This window comes from Hyla sarda, chromosome 4, assembly GCF_029499605.1.
Source record: "Hyla sarda isolate aHylSar1 chromosome 4, aHylSar1.hap1, whole genome shotgun sequence".
Lineage (NCBI taxonomy): Eukaryota > Metazoa > Chordata > Amphibia > Anura > Hylidae > Hyla > Hyla sarda.
In genome coordinates, this window is record NC_079192.1 from 31,569,865 (window position 1) to 31,587,651 (window position 17,787).

Here is a 17,787-nt window from a genome sequence, read left to right on the forward strand (position 1 = left end):
CCTATTATTTATTAACCCTTTATAGTATAGTTACACGTAGTAGGTCTATATCCATTTTGTGTATGTTACTCATATAGTCAGGCCTGTCACGTCTTCAAGCTGGTACGACATCATTACTGTTACGTTGCTCATATAGTCAGGCCTGTCATGTCTTAAAGCTGGTATGATATCATCATGGTTATGATCCTTATATAGTCAGGTATGTCATGTCTTCAGGCTGTCAGTATAGCATTACTGTTACACTTTTCATGTGCTTAGGTATGTCACGACTTTAGGTCGTGATATATTACTTTTAAAATTCTCATGTATTCAGGTCAGTCAAGTCTTCAGGTGGTCTTGATATCTTTACTGTTACATTTCTCAGGCACTAAGGCCTGTCACATCTTCAGAATGTCACAATAGTAGTTCAGTTGTGTTTCTCATACACTCAGACCTGTCATATCTTCAGACTGTCGTGATATCCTTACTATTACATTTTTCATGTATTCAGGTCTGTCATGACTTCAGCCAGTCACTATATAATTACTGTTATGTTTCTCATATATTCAGATCTGACATGTTTTCAGGTAGTTACATTATTGCTCCAGTACGCTTTTTAACCTATTCAGACCTGTCACGGTTTTCAGGTAGTCACAATATAATTGCTGTTTTGTTTATCTTCATTTATCATGTGTTCTCACAGTTTTTGGGCCCTAAAATCTTCAGTCTTCTGCCTTGGGTTTCATTTAATGAGGCTGGTTGGTTGTTAACAAACCTGCCATCAGTAGTTTCTCACACTGGCAAGACAGAAGCAGTGGGCTAAGTCAGGAGAACTGATGAAAAAGGGTATTTTTCTGCTAGGCCTGTTCACAGAGAAGCATAAATATTATGAGTGTTAGGATCTTCCAGAGGACATAATGGTGTAACATAATGTGGAACATTTCAAACTTTGCCTGGCAAAGGTGGTAATAGTGACAGAATGGATGTGGAATATGTGGTGTTTTGGTGCATGAATAAATGGAGGAAGTACTTGGAACACTGAGATGATGTCAGCCCAGCATACCTTGCAGCTAACAGCAAGATCACATGACCCCAGGTTATCCAATCATTTATTGTGTTTATGTGACATACAGCTTCAAGGCCAATGAGGAGAAAGCATGGGGGTGGGGGTTAGGAGGCTGATAAAACCTGAGGGGAACTAAAAAAAACACCTTTATGAATCTAATTGAAAGCAAGCAGAGCAAAGCATTAAGCAGTGGGGTGAACGCAAATAACGAACTCCTCTCACCTCCCTACATTACTGTGTCCAGTTGGTGCACTACAAATCCCAGCAGTGTCACTGCAGAAGGAGCCCATAAAAGCTAGCAAATTACAAGCTGAGCACAGCATTGACCTTAGATAGTGACATCTTGACACCTCCCTGCATTACTCTGTACAGTTGATGCAGTACAAATCCCAGCAGTCTGACTGCAAAACCAGCCCCCCAAAGTTATCACATTACTATACCTACCATGCTGAGCAAAGCAGTGGACTGTTCTATATTTTAACATAAATACGCATTAAAAGAATTGTGAATGTGGAATACGCGTTTTAGGCCAACTTACGTGTATTTTCTGGGTTTAAAGAAACCTATAGTATTTTTACCTGGATGTAACATGAATGTAAGACTCACCGCAGTCGACTGGAACTCAGGAGGTAGTAGATCTGCATTACCACGGTGGTCTGGAGCAGAAGATGTAGTGGATTCGCTGGACCTGTGTGGCAGATGACGCGGGCCGTGCCAGGGATCAGAGTGTAAGGTGCCGCTGGTTTTCACCAGAGCCCACCACAAAGCAGGATGGACTTGCTGCGGCAGGTGGCACCCAGGCCGCTACCCCTGGCTCGACTCGACCACACAGGCGGCTGAGGTCAAGCATGGCACAGAAGGAAATAGACTGGATGTAGTCAGGCTACCAAGAGGACTGGGCAGGTGGCACAGGAGTGTAGTCAGTAGGGTAGCAGAAGGTCAATAGGCAGGCGGCTAGGAACACGGTCAGGTCACGGAATGCAAGGTCTGGTACATGGCAAGGAACACAAAATACTGCTTTCTCTAAGGCGCTAAGGCAAACAAAGATCCGGCAAGGGAAATAGGGAGGAGCTGGAACGTATAACAGGGGTACAGGTGTCAAACAAATTAAGGGCGCACTGGCCCTTTAAATTCAAAAGCTCCGGCGCACGCGCGCCCTAGGAGGCGGGGGCACACGTGCCGGAGCTGAGGAACAGAGACCGGGGACAGAGGTGAGTGACGGGCTGGGACTCGCATGCGGGAGCGTCCCGCGATGCGAATCCCAGCCCCGCCGGCAGCAGCCATGAACGAGGGAGGTGCGCTCATGGCCGGTATGGCCGGCTGGAGCGCAGTGTATAACAGTACCCCCCCCCCTTTGGTCTCCCCCTCTTCTTGTGGGACAAAAAATTCTTGAGGAGATTACGGTCCAAGATGTTCTCCATGGGCTCCCAGGACCTCTCCTCAGGATCAAATCCCCTCCAATCGACCCAAAAAATTTCTGCCATGTACCATTTTAGAGGACAGGATCTCTTTAACCTGAAAAATAAATGAGGATCCGGAGATAGGATTGGGAGCAGAATTTTTTCTTTGAGAGTAACGGTTGATAACCAGAGGTTTGAGGAGAGATACATGAAAGGAGTTAGGAATGCGTAGAGAAGGGGGTAAACGGAGTTTGTAAGCAACAGGATTCATTTTTTGTATGACCTCGAACGGTCCTAGGAAATGAGGACCTAATTTGTAACTTGGGATTTTGAACCGAATGTACTTAGAAGATAACCAAACTTTATCACCAGGAGAGAAGGATGGAGGAAGTCTTCTTTTCTTGTCTGCCTGGGTTTTCATGCGGGAGGAGGCAAGAGATAAAGACTGCCAAGTCTGTCGCCAAATGGAAGAGAAATCTCGGACAAGTTCGTCTACAGCTGGGACACTGGAAGAAACTGGAACAGGAAGAGGAGACCGGGGATGATGACCAAAAACAATAAAAAATGGAGATGTCTTCGTGGATCTTTAAAGGGGTACTCCCGTGGAAAACTTTTTTTTTTTTAAATCAACTGGTGCCAGAAAGTTAAACAGATTTGTAAATCACTTCTATTAAAATATCTTAATCCTTCCAGTACTTTTTAGGGGCTGTATACAAAAGAGAAATCTAAAAAATAAATGCATTTCCTCTGATGTCATGACCACAGTGCTCTCTGCTGACCTCTGCCATCCATTTCATGAACTGTCCAGAGCAGGAAAAAATCCCCATAACAAACATATGCTGCTCTAGACAGTTCCTAAAATGGACAACAGATGTCAGCAGAGAGTGGTCATGACATCAGCAGGAAATGCATTTATTTTTTGGATTTCTCTTTAGTATGCAGCCACTAAAAAGTACTGGAAGGATTAAGATTTTTTAATAGATGAGATTTACAAATCTGTTTAACTTTCTGGCACCAGTTGATTTAAAAAAAAAAAAAGTTTTCCACAGGAGTACCCCTTTAAGATTGTAGGAAAATTCAGCCCAGGGAAGAAGATCAACCCAGTTGTCCTGACGAGCTGAAACAAAATGACGTAAATAAGTCTCCAAGAATTGATTTACTCTCTCCACCTGGCCATTGTACTGGGGGTGGTGGGCAGAGGAGAAATACAAACTGATGCCAAGGCAGGAACAGAGAGCTCGCTAGAATTTGGACACAAACTGAACTCTGCGGTCCGAGACAATATTTTCTGGAAGACCATAAAGTGGGAAGATATGAAGTATGAAGTGCTTTGCCAGTTGTGGAGCTGATAGGAGACCAGGAAGTGGGATAAAATTAGCCATTTTAGAAAACCGATCAACCACCACCCAGATGACTGTGTTATTATGTGATGGCGGAAGATCGGTAATAAAATCCATAGCAATGTAAGTCCATGGAGTATCAGGAATGGGCAACGGCTGCAAGAATCCTGCGGGTCTCAGTCGAGGGGTCTTGTCTATAGCACAAGTGACCCAGGAACATACAAATTCAGAGACATCGTGTTCCAGACGCGGCCACCAATAGTGCCGGGAGATTAGAAGAAGAGTCTTGAGATTAAAAGAAGATTCTCCAGGATGGACAGCCAATAAAGAAGAATGACCCCAGTTCAGGACTTTGCGTCTCAATCTGACTGGTACAAATGTTTTACCAGGAGGTACCTGTAGAAGATCAGCAGGAGCTACTGAAATCAGATGATCAGGAGTGATAATATGTCGTGGTGTAGGATCCAAACCCACAACGTCAGATGATCTGGAGAGGGCATCAGCTGATATTCTTGTTAGCTGGAAGGAAATAATGAAAAAATTAAATCTGGAAAAAAACAATGACCACCTTGCCTGACAAGGGTTCAAACATTGAGCAGACTGAAGGTACAGGAGTTTCTTGTGGTCAGAATAGATATTGATCGGATGAGGAGATCCCTCCAACAAATGTCACCACTCCTCTAAGGTGAGTTTTATAGCAAGCAGTTCACAATCTCCGATGGAGTAGTTCCTTTCCGCTGGCGAGAAGGTTTTAGAAAAGAATCCACAGGTTACAGTTTTACCCTTGACGCTTTTCTGGATAAGAATGGCACCTGCTCCTACGGACGAATCGTCAACCTCCAAGGCAAAAGGTTTTTCCAGATAAGGTCTTGATAGCATGGGAGCTGAAGCAAAGGCAGACTTTAGGCTGGAGAAAGCCTCTTCGGCCTCAGGAGGCCACAACTTGGTGTTGGAGTACTTTCTGGTGAGAGCTACAATGGGAGCTACCACAGAAGAGAAATGTGGGATGAACTGACGATAATAGTTGGCAAATCCCAGGAAACATTGAATAGCACGAAGGCTGGTAGGGCGAGGCCAATCCAAGACCACAGACAGTTTTACTGGATCCATTTGCAGAGCTTGATGAGAGACAATATAACCAAGAAATGGGAGACTGGATTTCTCAAAAAGGCATTTCTCCAGTTTGGCATAGAGATGATTCCTCTGGAAGCGTCGAAGGACCAGACGAACATGAGTATGATGCTCCTCAAGTTGGAAGAATAGATCAAGATGTCATCAAGATACACGACTACTAGTGTTGGTCGCGAATATTCGCAATACGAATTTTATTTGCGAATATCGCATATTCGCGAATTCGCGAATATAGTACTATATATTCGTAATTACGAATATTTTTTTTTTTCACAGTACACATCACAGTGATCATCCCTCTCTGCTTCCAGCTTGTGTGGTGTAAAGAAGGCTCTAATACTACTGTGTGAGACCTGCTTGCGAATTTTCGCATATGTGAAAATTTGCATATGCTACTTTTCGCATATGCGAATTTTCAATTATGTAAATTTTTGTATGTGCTAATTTTCGCATATGTTTATTTTCGCATGCGCGAATTTTAGCGTATGCGAAAATAAAACGAGAATATTACGAATCTGCGAATATTCGCAAATATATGACGAATATTCGTCCATATATTTGCGAATATTCGCGAATTCGAATATGGCCTATGCCGCTCAACACTAACGACTACACAGGTATAGAGAAGGTCGTGGAAGATATCATTGACAAATTCCTGAAAAACTGCTGGAGCATTACGAAGACCGAAAGGTATCACGAGATGCTCAAAATGTCCATCTCGGATATTAAAAGCTGTTTTCTGTTCGTCTTTCTCTCGAATTCGAATCAGATTCTTAGCTCCACGTAAATCCAGTTTGGAGAAGACTTTGGCCCCCTGAAGACGATCAAAAAGTTCTGTGATCAAAGAAAGAGGATAACGATTCTTGACCATGATTTTGTTGAGACCTCTGTAGTCAATACATGGACGGATAGAACCATCCTTCTTTCTCACAAAGAAGAACCCGACTCCGGCAGGTGAAGAGGACTTTCCGGCATGGCTTGAGTCCCCGGGATAGTCCCAGGCAGTAAATCAATGGGACAGTCGTAAGGACAATGCAGAGGTAAGGTCTCAGCCTGTTTTTAGTAAAAGACATCAGAAAAATCTTGAGGCATAGGAGGAAAGGAAGAAACAATTTTAGGCTGGACCGGCACAAGACAACGATTTTGACAGCACTGTCCCCAGCAGGTGATCTCTCCAGATTTCCAGTCAAGCTGCGGGGAATGGCGCTGGAGCCAAGGAAGACCGAGAAGTTTCTGTGAAGTACAATGTGGAAGCACATAGAATTCAATCCTTTCCTTATGCAAGACTCCCACCTGCAAGAGAAGAGACTTGTCCAGTGACGGAAGAGATGAACAGAGGCTTGACAAGGCGACTCACTGGATGACGATATTCATGCACGAGAGAGGCATCAATGAAGTTGCCAGCAGAACCAGAGTCCAAAAATGCAGAAGCGAAGAATGAAGTCTGAGCAGAAACATGGACTTGAACAGAGATATTCAAACGAGGAGAGATGGTATTCATTCCCAGGGACGCCTCTCCAACGTATCCTAGGTGCGAGCGTTTTCCCGGACACTGAGGACGGGAAGAACAGTCTTTGAGAAAGGGCTCCAGACTGGCACATTAAAGACACAAATTCTTGCTGCGTCATCGGGATCTTTCCTGCTGGGTGAGGTGAGTACGATCCACTTGCATAGCCTTTTCGGTAGGTTCACTTTCATTACGAAGCTCCTCCTGTCTTTCGGCAAAACGCACATCAATACGTGCGGCCAAATGGAACAGTTCACACAGGTTAGTCGGAGGATCTCGCGCAGCAAGAGCGTCCTTTATTCTACTGGAGAGTCCTTTTTTAAATGTAGCACATAAGGCCTCGTCGTTCCATGCCAAATCTGATACAAGGGTGTGAAACTGGACTGCATAGTCTCCCATGGAGGTAGTGCCTAGTCTTAGGTTAAGAAGAGCCGTCTCGGCAGAGGAGGCACTTGCGGGTTCTTCAAAAATGCTGCAGAATTCAGCTAAGAAGGCTGTGAGGTTAGAGGTAATTGGATCACTATGATCCCATAGAAGAGTAGCCCAGGTCAGGGCCTTTCCTGACAACAGACTAACCACAAATGCCACCATTGCTCACTTTATCGGAAACAGATCCGCCATGAGCTCCAGGTGCATGGAGCACTGGGTCACAAAGCCTCTACACAGCTTAGGATCTCCATCAAACTTCGTGGAAAGGGGAAGACGAAGCTTAGATCCAAAAGGAACTGAAGGAACAGGTGGAGAAGCTGGAGCAAGTTGCGACTGCTGTTGCCTGGTCAGAAGTATCTGCGCCATGGCGGACAGTTGATTTAATTGCTGCGCCTGATGGGCCAACTGTTGCGACTGATGGAAGGAAGATCAGAATCCTCTGGCAGAGGTACCTCAGCGGGGTCCATGGCCGGATCTTACTGTAAGACTCACCGCAGTCGACTGGAACTCAGGATTTAGTAGTTCCGCAATATCACGGTGGTCTGGAGCAGGAGATGTAGTGGATCCGCTGGACCTGTGTGGCAGATGAGGTGGGCAATGCCAGGGAGCGGAGTCTAAGGTGCCGCTGGTTTTCACCAGAGCCCGCCACAAAGCGGGATGGACTTGCTGTGGCAGACGGCACCCATGTCGCTACCCCTGGCACAACTCGACCACACAGGCGGCTGAGGTCAAGTGTGGCCCAGAAGGAAATAGACTGGATGTAGTCAGGCTACCAAGAGGTCTGGGCAGGTAGCACAGGAGTGTAGTCAGTAGGGTAGCAGAAGGTCAATAGGCAGGCGGCTAGGAACACGGTCAGGTCACGGAATGCAAGGTCTGGTACACGGCAAGGAACACGAAATACTGCTTTCTCTAAGGCGCTAAGGCAAACAAAGATCCGGCAAGTGCAAAAGGGATGAGATGGAACTTATAACAGAGGTACAGGTGTCAAACTAATTACGGGCGCACTGGCCCTTTAACCCCTTAAGGACCCATGACGTACCGGTACGTCATGAGTCCGCTCCCGTTCTATAACATGGGGCCACCGTATGGCCCCGCGTCATAGCGGGACAGGCCCTGCCACTAACAACGGCCGGGACCCGTGGCTAATAGCACGCGGCACTGATCGCGGTGCCGCGTGCTATTAACCCTTCAGACGCTGCGTTCAAAGTTGATTGCCACGTCTAAAGTGAAAGTAAATCATTGCCGGTTAGCTCATGGGGCTGTTCGGGATGTCCGCGGCGAAATCGCAGCATCCCGAACAGCGGTGAGACAGCAGGAGGGTCCGTTGCCATGCCTCCTGGTGTCTGATCGCCGAATGACTGCTCAGTGCCTGAGATCCAGGCAGAATCATTGATCAATGGTTTCCTATGAGAAACCATTGATCAATGTAAAAGATCAGTGTTTTCAGTGATATAGCCCCCTATGGGAGCTATAACATTGCAAAAAAAAAAGTGGAAAATAAAAGTGAAAAAACAAAAGTGAATAAAGATCATTTAACCCCTTTCCTAATAAAAGTTTGAATCACCCCCCTTTTGCCATTTAAAAAAAAAGTGTAAATAAAATAAACATATGTGGTATCACCACGTGTGGAAATGTCCGAATTATAAAAGTATATCGTTAATGAAATCGCACGGTCAATGGCGTACGCGCAAAAAAATTCCAAAGTCCAAAATAGTGTATTTTAGGTCACTTTTTATATCAAGATAAAATTAATAAAAAATCATCAATAAGTCCTGCCAATACAAAAATGGTACCGCTAAAAACTTCAGATCATGGCGCAAAAAATAAGCCCTGATACCGTCCCATACACGGAAAAATAAAAAAGGTATCGCGGTCAGAAGATGACAATTTTAAACGTATACATTTTCCTGCATGTAGTTATGATTTTTTCCAGAAGTCCGACAAAATTAAACCTATATAAGTAGGGTATCATTTTAATTGTATGTACCTACAGAATAAAGAGAAGATGTCAATTTTACCGAAAAATTTACTGTGTAGAAACGGAAGCCCCCAAAAGTTACAAAATGGCGTTTTTTTTTTTCAATTTTCTTTCACAATTATTTTTTTCCCCATTTCGCCGTAGATTTTTGGGTACAATGATTGATGTCATTACAAAGTAGAATTAGTGATGCAAAAAATAAGCCATCATATGGACTTTTAGTTGCAAAATTGAAAGAGTTATTTTTTAAAGGTAAGGAGGAAAAAACAAAAAAGCAAAAAAAAAGAAAAACCCCGATCCTTAAGGGGTTAAATTTCAAAGCTCTGGCGCGTGCGCGCCTTAGAAGGTGGGGGCACGCGCGTCGGAGCTGAGGAACAGAGACTGGTGACAGAGGTGAGTGACGGGCTGAGCTGCGAATCCTAGCCCCGCCGGCGGCAGTCATGAACGGGGATGTGCGCTCACGGCCGGTATGTCTGGCCAGAGCGCAGTGTATAACAATGAATATGCATTTAAAAGTGTTGAGAGTGAACGTGGAATAGTCATCTACGGTTCAGTTATGTGTATATTATTGGTTTAATCGAACATATAATTTGTATACCTCGTTGCTATGCGCTGCACGGCGCGGCGCAATGACGTCACTTGTCATTGCGCCGCGCAGTGCACAGCAACGACGCATGGGACGCACAGCGGAGGCCTGAAGCAGCGCGGACCCGACCCCAGCAACAGGTAATTATACAACCGGGGATGGGGGAGGCAACGGGGCAGTGGTGCCGGCAATGGGTGCCGCTGCCCCTTCTCTCCCTCTGGCTATCAGCGCCGCTGCCCCATTGCCGGCGCTGCTTCTCTCCCCCTGGCTATCGGCGCCGGCAATGGGGCGCCGGCACCGATAGTCAGGGGGAGAGAATGGGCAGCGGCGCTAGACCCCAGGAAAGGCAGGGGGAGAGAAGCGGGCAGCGACTTTTTTTACCCAAATAGCCTTGGAAAAATGAGGGTGCGTGTTATAGGCCGGTGCGTGGTATGAATGTGGAATAGCCATCTAATATATCTACGTGTATTTTCTGGTTTTAATGAAACATACAGTATTTCTACCTGGGCTTAACATGGTGGGGGCTTCATTTACATTTGTTGGTACCTGTCACGTCTTTAGGTTCCACAGCATTGGACTTGGCATGTCGTCAAGCGATATATCATTGATTATCTAGTGTATCTGTTATTTCTTTTGGTTACACATTGTTACTTTCTTAGTATACCTGTTATGTCTACAGGTTACACATCACTCAGGTTGCTCATATACTGCATACACGTTACCTTTTACAGATTCAGGTTGGTGGCATTATTCATATCTGCTATACCTGTCATGTCTTCAGGTTGGCAACAACACCTTTATTTACGCATATGTTTGCATTAGATGGTACATTTTATGTAAGCAATGTTTTTTTCAGTCTAAGACCTGTCGCGTATCAGTCTCACATGTAGTTTTGATCTATTATGTCTTCAGGCTCTGACGTGTCATCAAGTCCTGTTGCGTTTACAGGATCAGTCGCAGCACATATCTGTCATCTTCAGGTTTTTATTTTAACAATTTAATTGTTTTATCTACTGGTATTGTCATTTCTCTGAGAACATTAGACATTCAGATTCAGTTGTATAATCCAGACTGTCAAGTTTTCAATCACGTAGAATTAACCTACTACAACATCAGATTCAGCCATTATATCTGGAGTAATTGGGGGAGTTTGTAATTGCCGGCTTGAATCTAGTTCTGTTACCTTCATCACTGGATAATTGTTGAGTTATTATCCTAACCGCTTAATTACTTTTGCCACTTACACATAAGACATAACACTATCATATACCTAGCAGCATACACATTCTTCATGGCATATGGATCATCATGTATTAACATCACATATATAGATATCATTATACAGTGTGATTATTATCAGTATATATAGATATCATTATACAGTGTGATTATTATCAGTATATAGATATTATACAGTGTGATTATTATCAGTATATACCGTATTTATCGGCGTATAACACGCACTTTTTAGGCAAAAATTTTTAGCCTAAAGTCTGTGTGCGTGTTATACGCCGATATACCCCCAGGAAAGGCAGGGGGAGAGAGGCCGTCGCTGCCCGCTTCTCTCCTCCTGCCTTTCCTGGGGTCTAGAGCGCTGCTGTCGGCCCTTTTCACCCCCTGGTTATCGGCGCCGCTGCCCATTCTGTCCCCCTGACTATCGGTGCCGGCGCCGATAGCCAGGGGGAGAGAAGCGGCGCCGACAGCCAGGGGGAGAGAAGGGGCAGCGGCACCCATTGCCGGCGCCGCTGCCCCGTTGGCTCCCCCCATCCCCGGTGGCATAATTACCTGAGTACGGTCCGCGCTGCTCCAGGCCTCCGTCGTGCGTCCCCGGCGTCATTGCTATGCGCTGAACGGCGCGGCGCATGACGTCAGAGCGCCGTGCATAGCAACGACGCTGGGGACGCTAGTCAGGGGGACAGAATGGGCAGCGGCGCCGATAACCAGGGGGTGAAAAGGGCCGACAGCAGCGCACTAGACCCCAGGAAAGGCAGGGGGAGAGAAGCGGGCAGCGACGGCCTCTCTCCCCCTGCCTTTCCTGGGGGTATATCGGGGTATACACGCGCACACACGCACCCTCATTTTTTCATGGATATTTCGGTAAAAAACTTTTTTTACCCAAATATCCTTGGTAAAATGAGGGTGCGTGTTATAGGCCGGTGCGTGGTATACCCCGATAAATATGGTAGATATCATTATACGGTGTGATTATTATCAGTATATATAGATATCATTATACAGTGTGATTATTACCAGTATATAGATATCATTATAGAGTGTGATTATTATCAGCATATATAGATATCATTATACAGTGTGATTATTATCAGTATATATAGATATCATTATACAGTGTGATTATTATCAGTATATATAGATATCATTATACAGTGTGATTATTATCAGTATATATAGATATCATTATACAGTGTGATTATTATCAGTATATATAGATATCATTATACAGTGTGATTATTATCAGTATATATAGATATCATTATACAGTGTGATTATTATCAGTATATATAGATATCATTATACAGTGTGATTATTATCAGTATATATAGATATCATTATACAGTGTGATTATTATCAGTATATAGATATCATTATACAGTGTGATTATTATCAGTATATAGATATCATTATACAGTGTGATTATTATCAGTATATATAGATATCATTATACAGTGTGATTATTATCAGTATATAGATATCATTATACAGTGTGATTATTATCAGTATATATAGATATCATTATACAATGTGATTATTATCAGTATATAGATATCATTATACAGTGTGATTATTATTAGTATATATAGATATCATTATACAGTGTGATTATTATCAGTATATATAGATATCATTATACAGTGTGATTATTATCAGTATATATAGATATCATTATACAGTGTGATTATTATCAGTATATATAGATATCATTATACAGTGTGATTATTATCAGTATATAGATATCATTATACAGTGTGATTATTATCAGTATATATAGATATCATTATACAGTGTGATTATTATCAGTATATATAGATATCATTATACAGTGTGATTATTATCAGTATATATAGATATCATTATACAGTGTGATTATTATCAGTATATATAGATATCATTATACAGTGTGATTATTATCAGTATATATAGATATCATTATACAGTGTGATTATTATCAGTATATATAGATATCATTATACAGTGTGATTATTATCAGTATATAGATATCATTATACAGTGTGATTATTATCAGTATATATAGATATCATTATACAGTGTGATTATTATCAGTATATATAGATATCATTATACAGTGTGATTATTATCAGTATATAGATATCATTATACAGTGTGATTATTATCAGTATATATAGATATCATTATACAGTGTGATTATTATCAGTATATATAGATATCATTATACAGTGTGATTATTATCAGTATATAGATATCATTATACAGTGTGATTATTATCAGTATATATAGATATCATTATACAGTGTGATTATTATCAGTATATATAGATATCATTATACAGTGTGATTATTATCAGTATATAGATATCATTATACAGTGTGATTATTATCAGTATATAGATATCATTATACAGTGTGATTATTATCAGTATATAGATATCATTATACAGTGTGATTATTATCAGTATATATAGATATCATTATACAGTGTGATTATTATCAGTATATATAGATATCATTATACAGTGTGATTATTATCAGTATATATAGATATCATTATACAGTGTGATTATTATCAGTATATATAGATATCATTATACAGTGTGATTATTATCAGTATATATAGATATCATTATACAGTGTGATTATTATCAGTATATATAGATATCATTATACAGTGTGATTATTATCAGTATATAGATATCATTATACAGTGTGATTATTATCAGTATATATAGATATCATTATACAGTGTGATTATTATCAGTATATATAGATATCATTATACAGTGTGATTATTATCAGTATATATAGATATCATTATACAGTGTGATTATTATCAGTATATATAGATATCATTATACAGTGTAATTATTATCAGTATATATAGATATCATTATACAGTGTGATTATTATCAGTATATATAGATATCATTATACAGTGTGATTATTATCAGTATATATAGATATCATTATACAGTGTGATTATTATCAGTATATATAGATATCATTATACAGTGTGATTATTATCAGTATATAGATATCATTATACAGTGTGATTATTATCAGTATATATAGATATCATTATACAGTGTGATTATTATCAGTATATACATATCATTATACAGTGTGATTATTATCAGTATATATAGATATTATACAGTGTGATTATTATCAGTATATAGATATCATTATACAGTGTGATTATTATCAGTATATATAGATATCATTATACAGTGTGATTATTATAAGTATATATATATATCATTATACAGTGTGATTATTATCAGTATATAGATATCATTATACAGTGTGATTATTATCAGTATATATAGATATCATTATACAGTGTGATTATTATCAGTGTATATAGATATCATTATACAGTGTGATTATTATCAGTATATATAGATATCATTATACAGTGTGATTATTATCAGTATATATAGATATCATTATACAGTGTGATTATTATCAGTATATATAGATATCATTATACAGTGTGATTATTATCAGTATATATAGATATCATTATACAGTGTGATTATTATCAGTATATATAGATATCATTATACAGTTTGATTATTATCAGTATATATAGATATCATTATACAGTGTGATTATTATCAGTATATATAGATATCATTATACAGTGTGATTATTATCAGTATATATAGATATCATTATACAGTGTGATTATTATAAGTATATATAGATATCATTATACAGTGTGATTATTATCAGTATATATAGATATCATTATACAGTGTGATTATTATCAGTATATAGATATCATTATACAGTGTGATTATTATCAGTATATATATATATATCATTATACAGTGTGATTATTATCAGTATATATAGATATCATTATACAGTGTGATTATTATCAGTATATATAGATATCATTATACAGTGTGATTATTATCAGTATATATAGATATCATTATACAGTGTGATTATTATCAGTATATATAGATATCATTATACAGTGTGATTATTATCAGTATATATAGATATCATTATACAGTGTGATTATTATCAGTATATAGATATCATTATACAATGTGATTATTATCAGTATATATAGATATCATTATACAGTGTGATTATTATCAGTATATATAGATATCATTATACAGTGTGATTATTATCAGTATATATAGATATCATTATACAGTGTGATTATTATCAGTATATATAGATATCATTATACAGTGTGATTATTATCAGTATATAGATATCATTATACAGTGTGATTATTATCAGTATATATAGATATCTGTCACGATGCCGGCTGGCAGGAGGTGGATCCTCTGTGCCAGAGAGGGATTGGCGTGGACCTTGCTAGTGGACCGGTTCTAAGTCACTACTGGTATTCACCAGAGCCCGCCGCAAAGCGGGATGGTCTTGCTGCGGCGGTAGTGACCAGGTCGTATCCACTAGCAACGGCTCAACCTCTCTGACTGCTGAAGATAGGCGCGGTACAAGGGAGTAGACAGAAGCAAGGTCGGACGTAGCAGAAGGTCGGGGCAGGCAGCAAGGATCGTAGTCAGGGGCAACGGCAGGAGGTCTGGAACACAGGCTAGGAACACACAAGGAAACGCTTTCACTGGCACAATGGCAACAAGATCCGGCGAGGGAGTGCAGGGGAAGTGAGGTATACATAGGGAGTGCACAGGTGAACACACTGATTAGAACCACTGCGCCAATCAGCGGCGCAGTGGCCCTTTAAATCGCAGAGACCCGGCGCGCGCGCGCCCTAGGGAGCGGGGCCGCGCGCGCCGGGACAGGACCGACGGAGAGCGAGTCAGGTACGGGAGCCGGGGTGCGCATCGCGAGCGGGCGCCACCCGCATCGCGAATCGCATCCCGGCTGGAGGCGGTATCGCAGCGCACCCGGTCAGTGGATCTGACCGGGGCGCTGCGGGAGCGAGAGTGTAGCGAGCGCTCCGGGGAGGAGCGGGAACCCGGAGCGCTCGGCGTAACAGTACCCCCCCCCCCCCCCCCCCCTTGGGTCTCCCCCTCTTCTTGGAGCCTGAGAACCTGAGGACCAGATTTTTATCTAGGATATTGTCCTCAGGTTCCCAGGATCTCTCTTCAGGACCACAGCCCTCCCAGTCAACCAAAAAGAAGGTTTTTCCTCTGACCTTTTTGGAGGCCAGTATCTCCTTTACAGGAAAGATGTCTGAAGAACCGGAGACAGGAGTGGGAGAGATAAGTTTAGGAGAGAAACGGTTGATGATGAGAGGTTTAAGAAGAGAAACGTGAAAGGCATTAGGAATACGAAGAGAAGGAGGGAGAAGAAGTTTATAAGAGACAGGATTAATCTGGCACAAAATTTTGAAAGGACCAAGATAGCGTGGTCCCAATTTGTAGCTGGGAACACGGAAGCGGACATATTTAGCGGAGAGCCATACCTTGTCTCCGGGAGAAAAAATGGGGGGAGCTCTTCTTTTCTTATCAGCAAACTTCTTCATGCGTGATGAAGCCTGTAAGAGAGAATTTTGGGTCTCTTTCCATATGGTGGAAAGATCACGAGATATTTCATCCACAGCGGGTACACCAGAGGGCAAGGGAGTAGGGAGGGGGGGGAAGAGGGTGACGGCCGTACACCACGAAAAATGGGGATTTGGAAGAAGATTCAGAAACTCTGAAGTTATACGAGAATTCGGCCCATGGTAGAAGATCTGCCCAGTCATCCTGGCGGGAGGAAACAAAATGCCGTAAATAATCACCCAGGACCTGGTTAATTCTTTCTACTTGCCCATTGGATTGAGGATGATAAGCAGAAGAAAAGTTTAATTTAATCTTGAGTTGTTTACAGAGAGCCCTCCAGAATTTAGACACGAATTGGACGCCTCTATCCGAGACGATCTGCGTGGGCAACCCGTGAAGACGAAAAATGTGTACAAAAAATTGTTTTGCCAACTGAGGTGCAGTAGGAAGACCAGGAAGAGGGATGAAATGTGCCATCTTGGAGAATCGATCAACGACCACCCAAACAACAGTGTTGCCACGGGATGAGGGTAAGTCTGTAATAAAGTCCATACCAATCAGAGACCAAGGCTGTTCGGGAACAGGCAGAGGATGAAGAAGACCAGCGGGCTTCTGGCGAGGAGTCTTATCCCGGGCACAGACAGTGCAGGCTCGCACAAAATCCACAACATCCGTCTCCAGAGTCGGCCACCAATAGAAACGAGAGATGAGTTGCACGGATTTCTTGATGACGCATGACCTGCGAGATGGGAGGAGTGACCCCATTTGAGGATTCCGAGGCGTTGGCGTGGGGAGACGAAGGTCTTCCCTGGAGGAGTTTGCCTGATGGAGGCTGGAGAAGTGGAGATCAGGCAGTCAGGAGGAATGATGTGTTGCGGAGAGAGCTCTACTTCCGAGGCATCCGAGGAACGAGAGAGAGCATCGGCCCTAATGTTCTTATCGGCAGGCCGAAAGTGAATTTCAAAATTAAATCGGGCAAAGAACAGAGACCACCTGGCCTGGCGAGGATTCAGCCGTTGGGCAGACTGGAGATAGGAGAGGTTCTTGTGATCGGTGTAAATAATAACTGGAAATCTTGATCCCTCCAGCAGATGCCTCCATTCCTCAAGTGCTAATTTAATGGCTAGTAGCTCTCGATCCCCGATGGAGTAGTTCCTCTCCGCCGGAGAGAAGGTCTTAGAAAAAAAAACCACAAGTAACAGCATGCCCGGGAGAAGAATTTTTTTGTAGAAGGACCGCTCCAGCTCCTACTGAGGAGGCATCAACCTCCAATAGGAAGGGTTTAGATGGGTCAGGTCTGGAGAGCACGGGAGCTGAAGAAAAGGCAGACTTGAGCTGTTTAAAGGCGTCTTCCGCTTGAGGAGGCCATGACTTAGGATTGGCATTCTTTTTGGTTAAAGCCACGATAGGAGCCACAATGGTGGAAAAATGTGGAATAAATTGTCTGTAATAATTGGCGAACCCCAAAAAACGTTGGATAGCACGGAGTCCGGAGGGGCGTGGCCAATCTAAGACGGCAGAGAGTTTGTCTGGATCCATTTGTAGTCCCTGGCCAGAGACCAAGTATCCTAGGAAAGGAAGAGATTGACATTCAAACAGACATTTCTCCATTTTGGCATAAAGTTGATTGTCACGAAGTCTCTGAAGAACCATGCGGACATG

General features: G+C 42.1%; 1 protein-coding gene across 1 annotated transcript in view; it reads right to left on the reverse strand.

Moving 5' to 3' along the window:
• Window positions 1-745: 745 nt before the first annotated feature.
• DNASE2 (deoxyribonuclease 2, lysosomal) overlaps window positions 746-17,787 on the reverse strand; it is a 199,224-nt gene continuing 182,182 nt past the window's right edge. Inside the window, exon 9 of the mRNA XM_056570370.1 lies at window positions 746-842. Within this exon, the coding sequence (XP_056426345.1) occupies window positions 761-842 (82 nt within the window). The 3' untranslated portion in view covers window positions 746-760. The remainder of the gene's footprint in view (window positions 843-17,787) is intronic.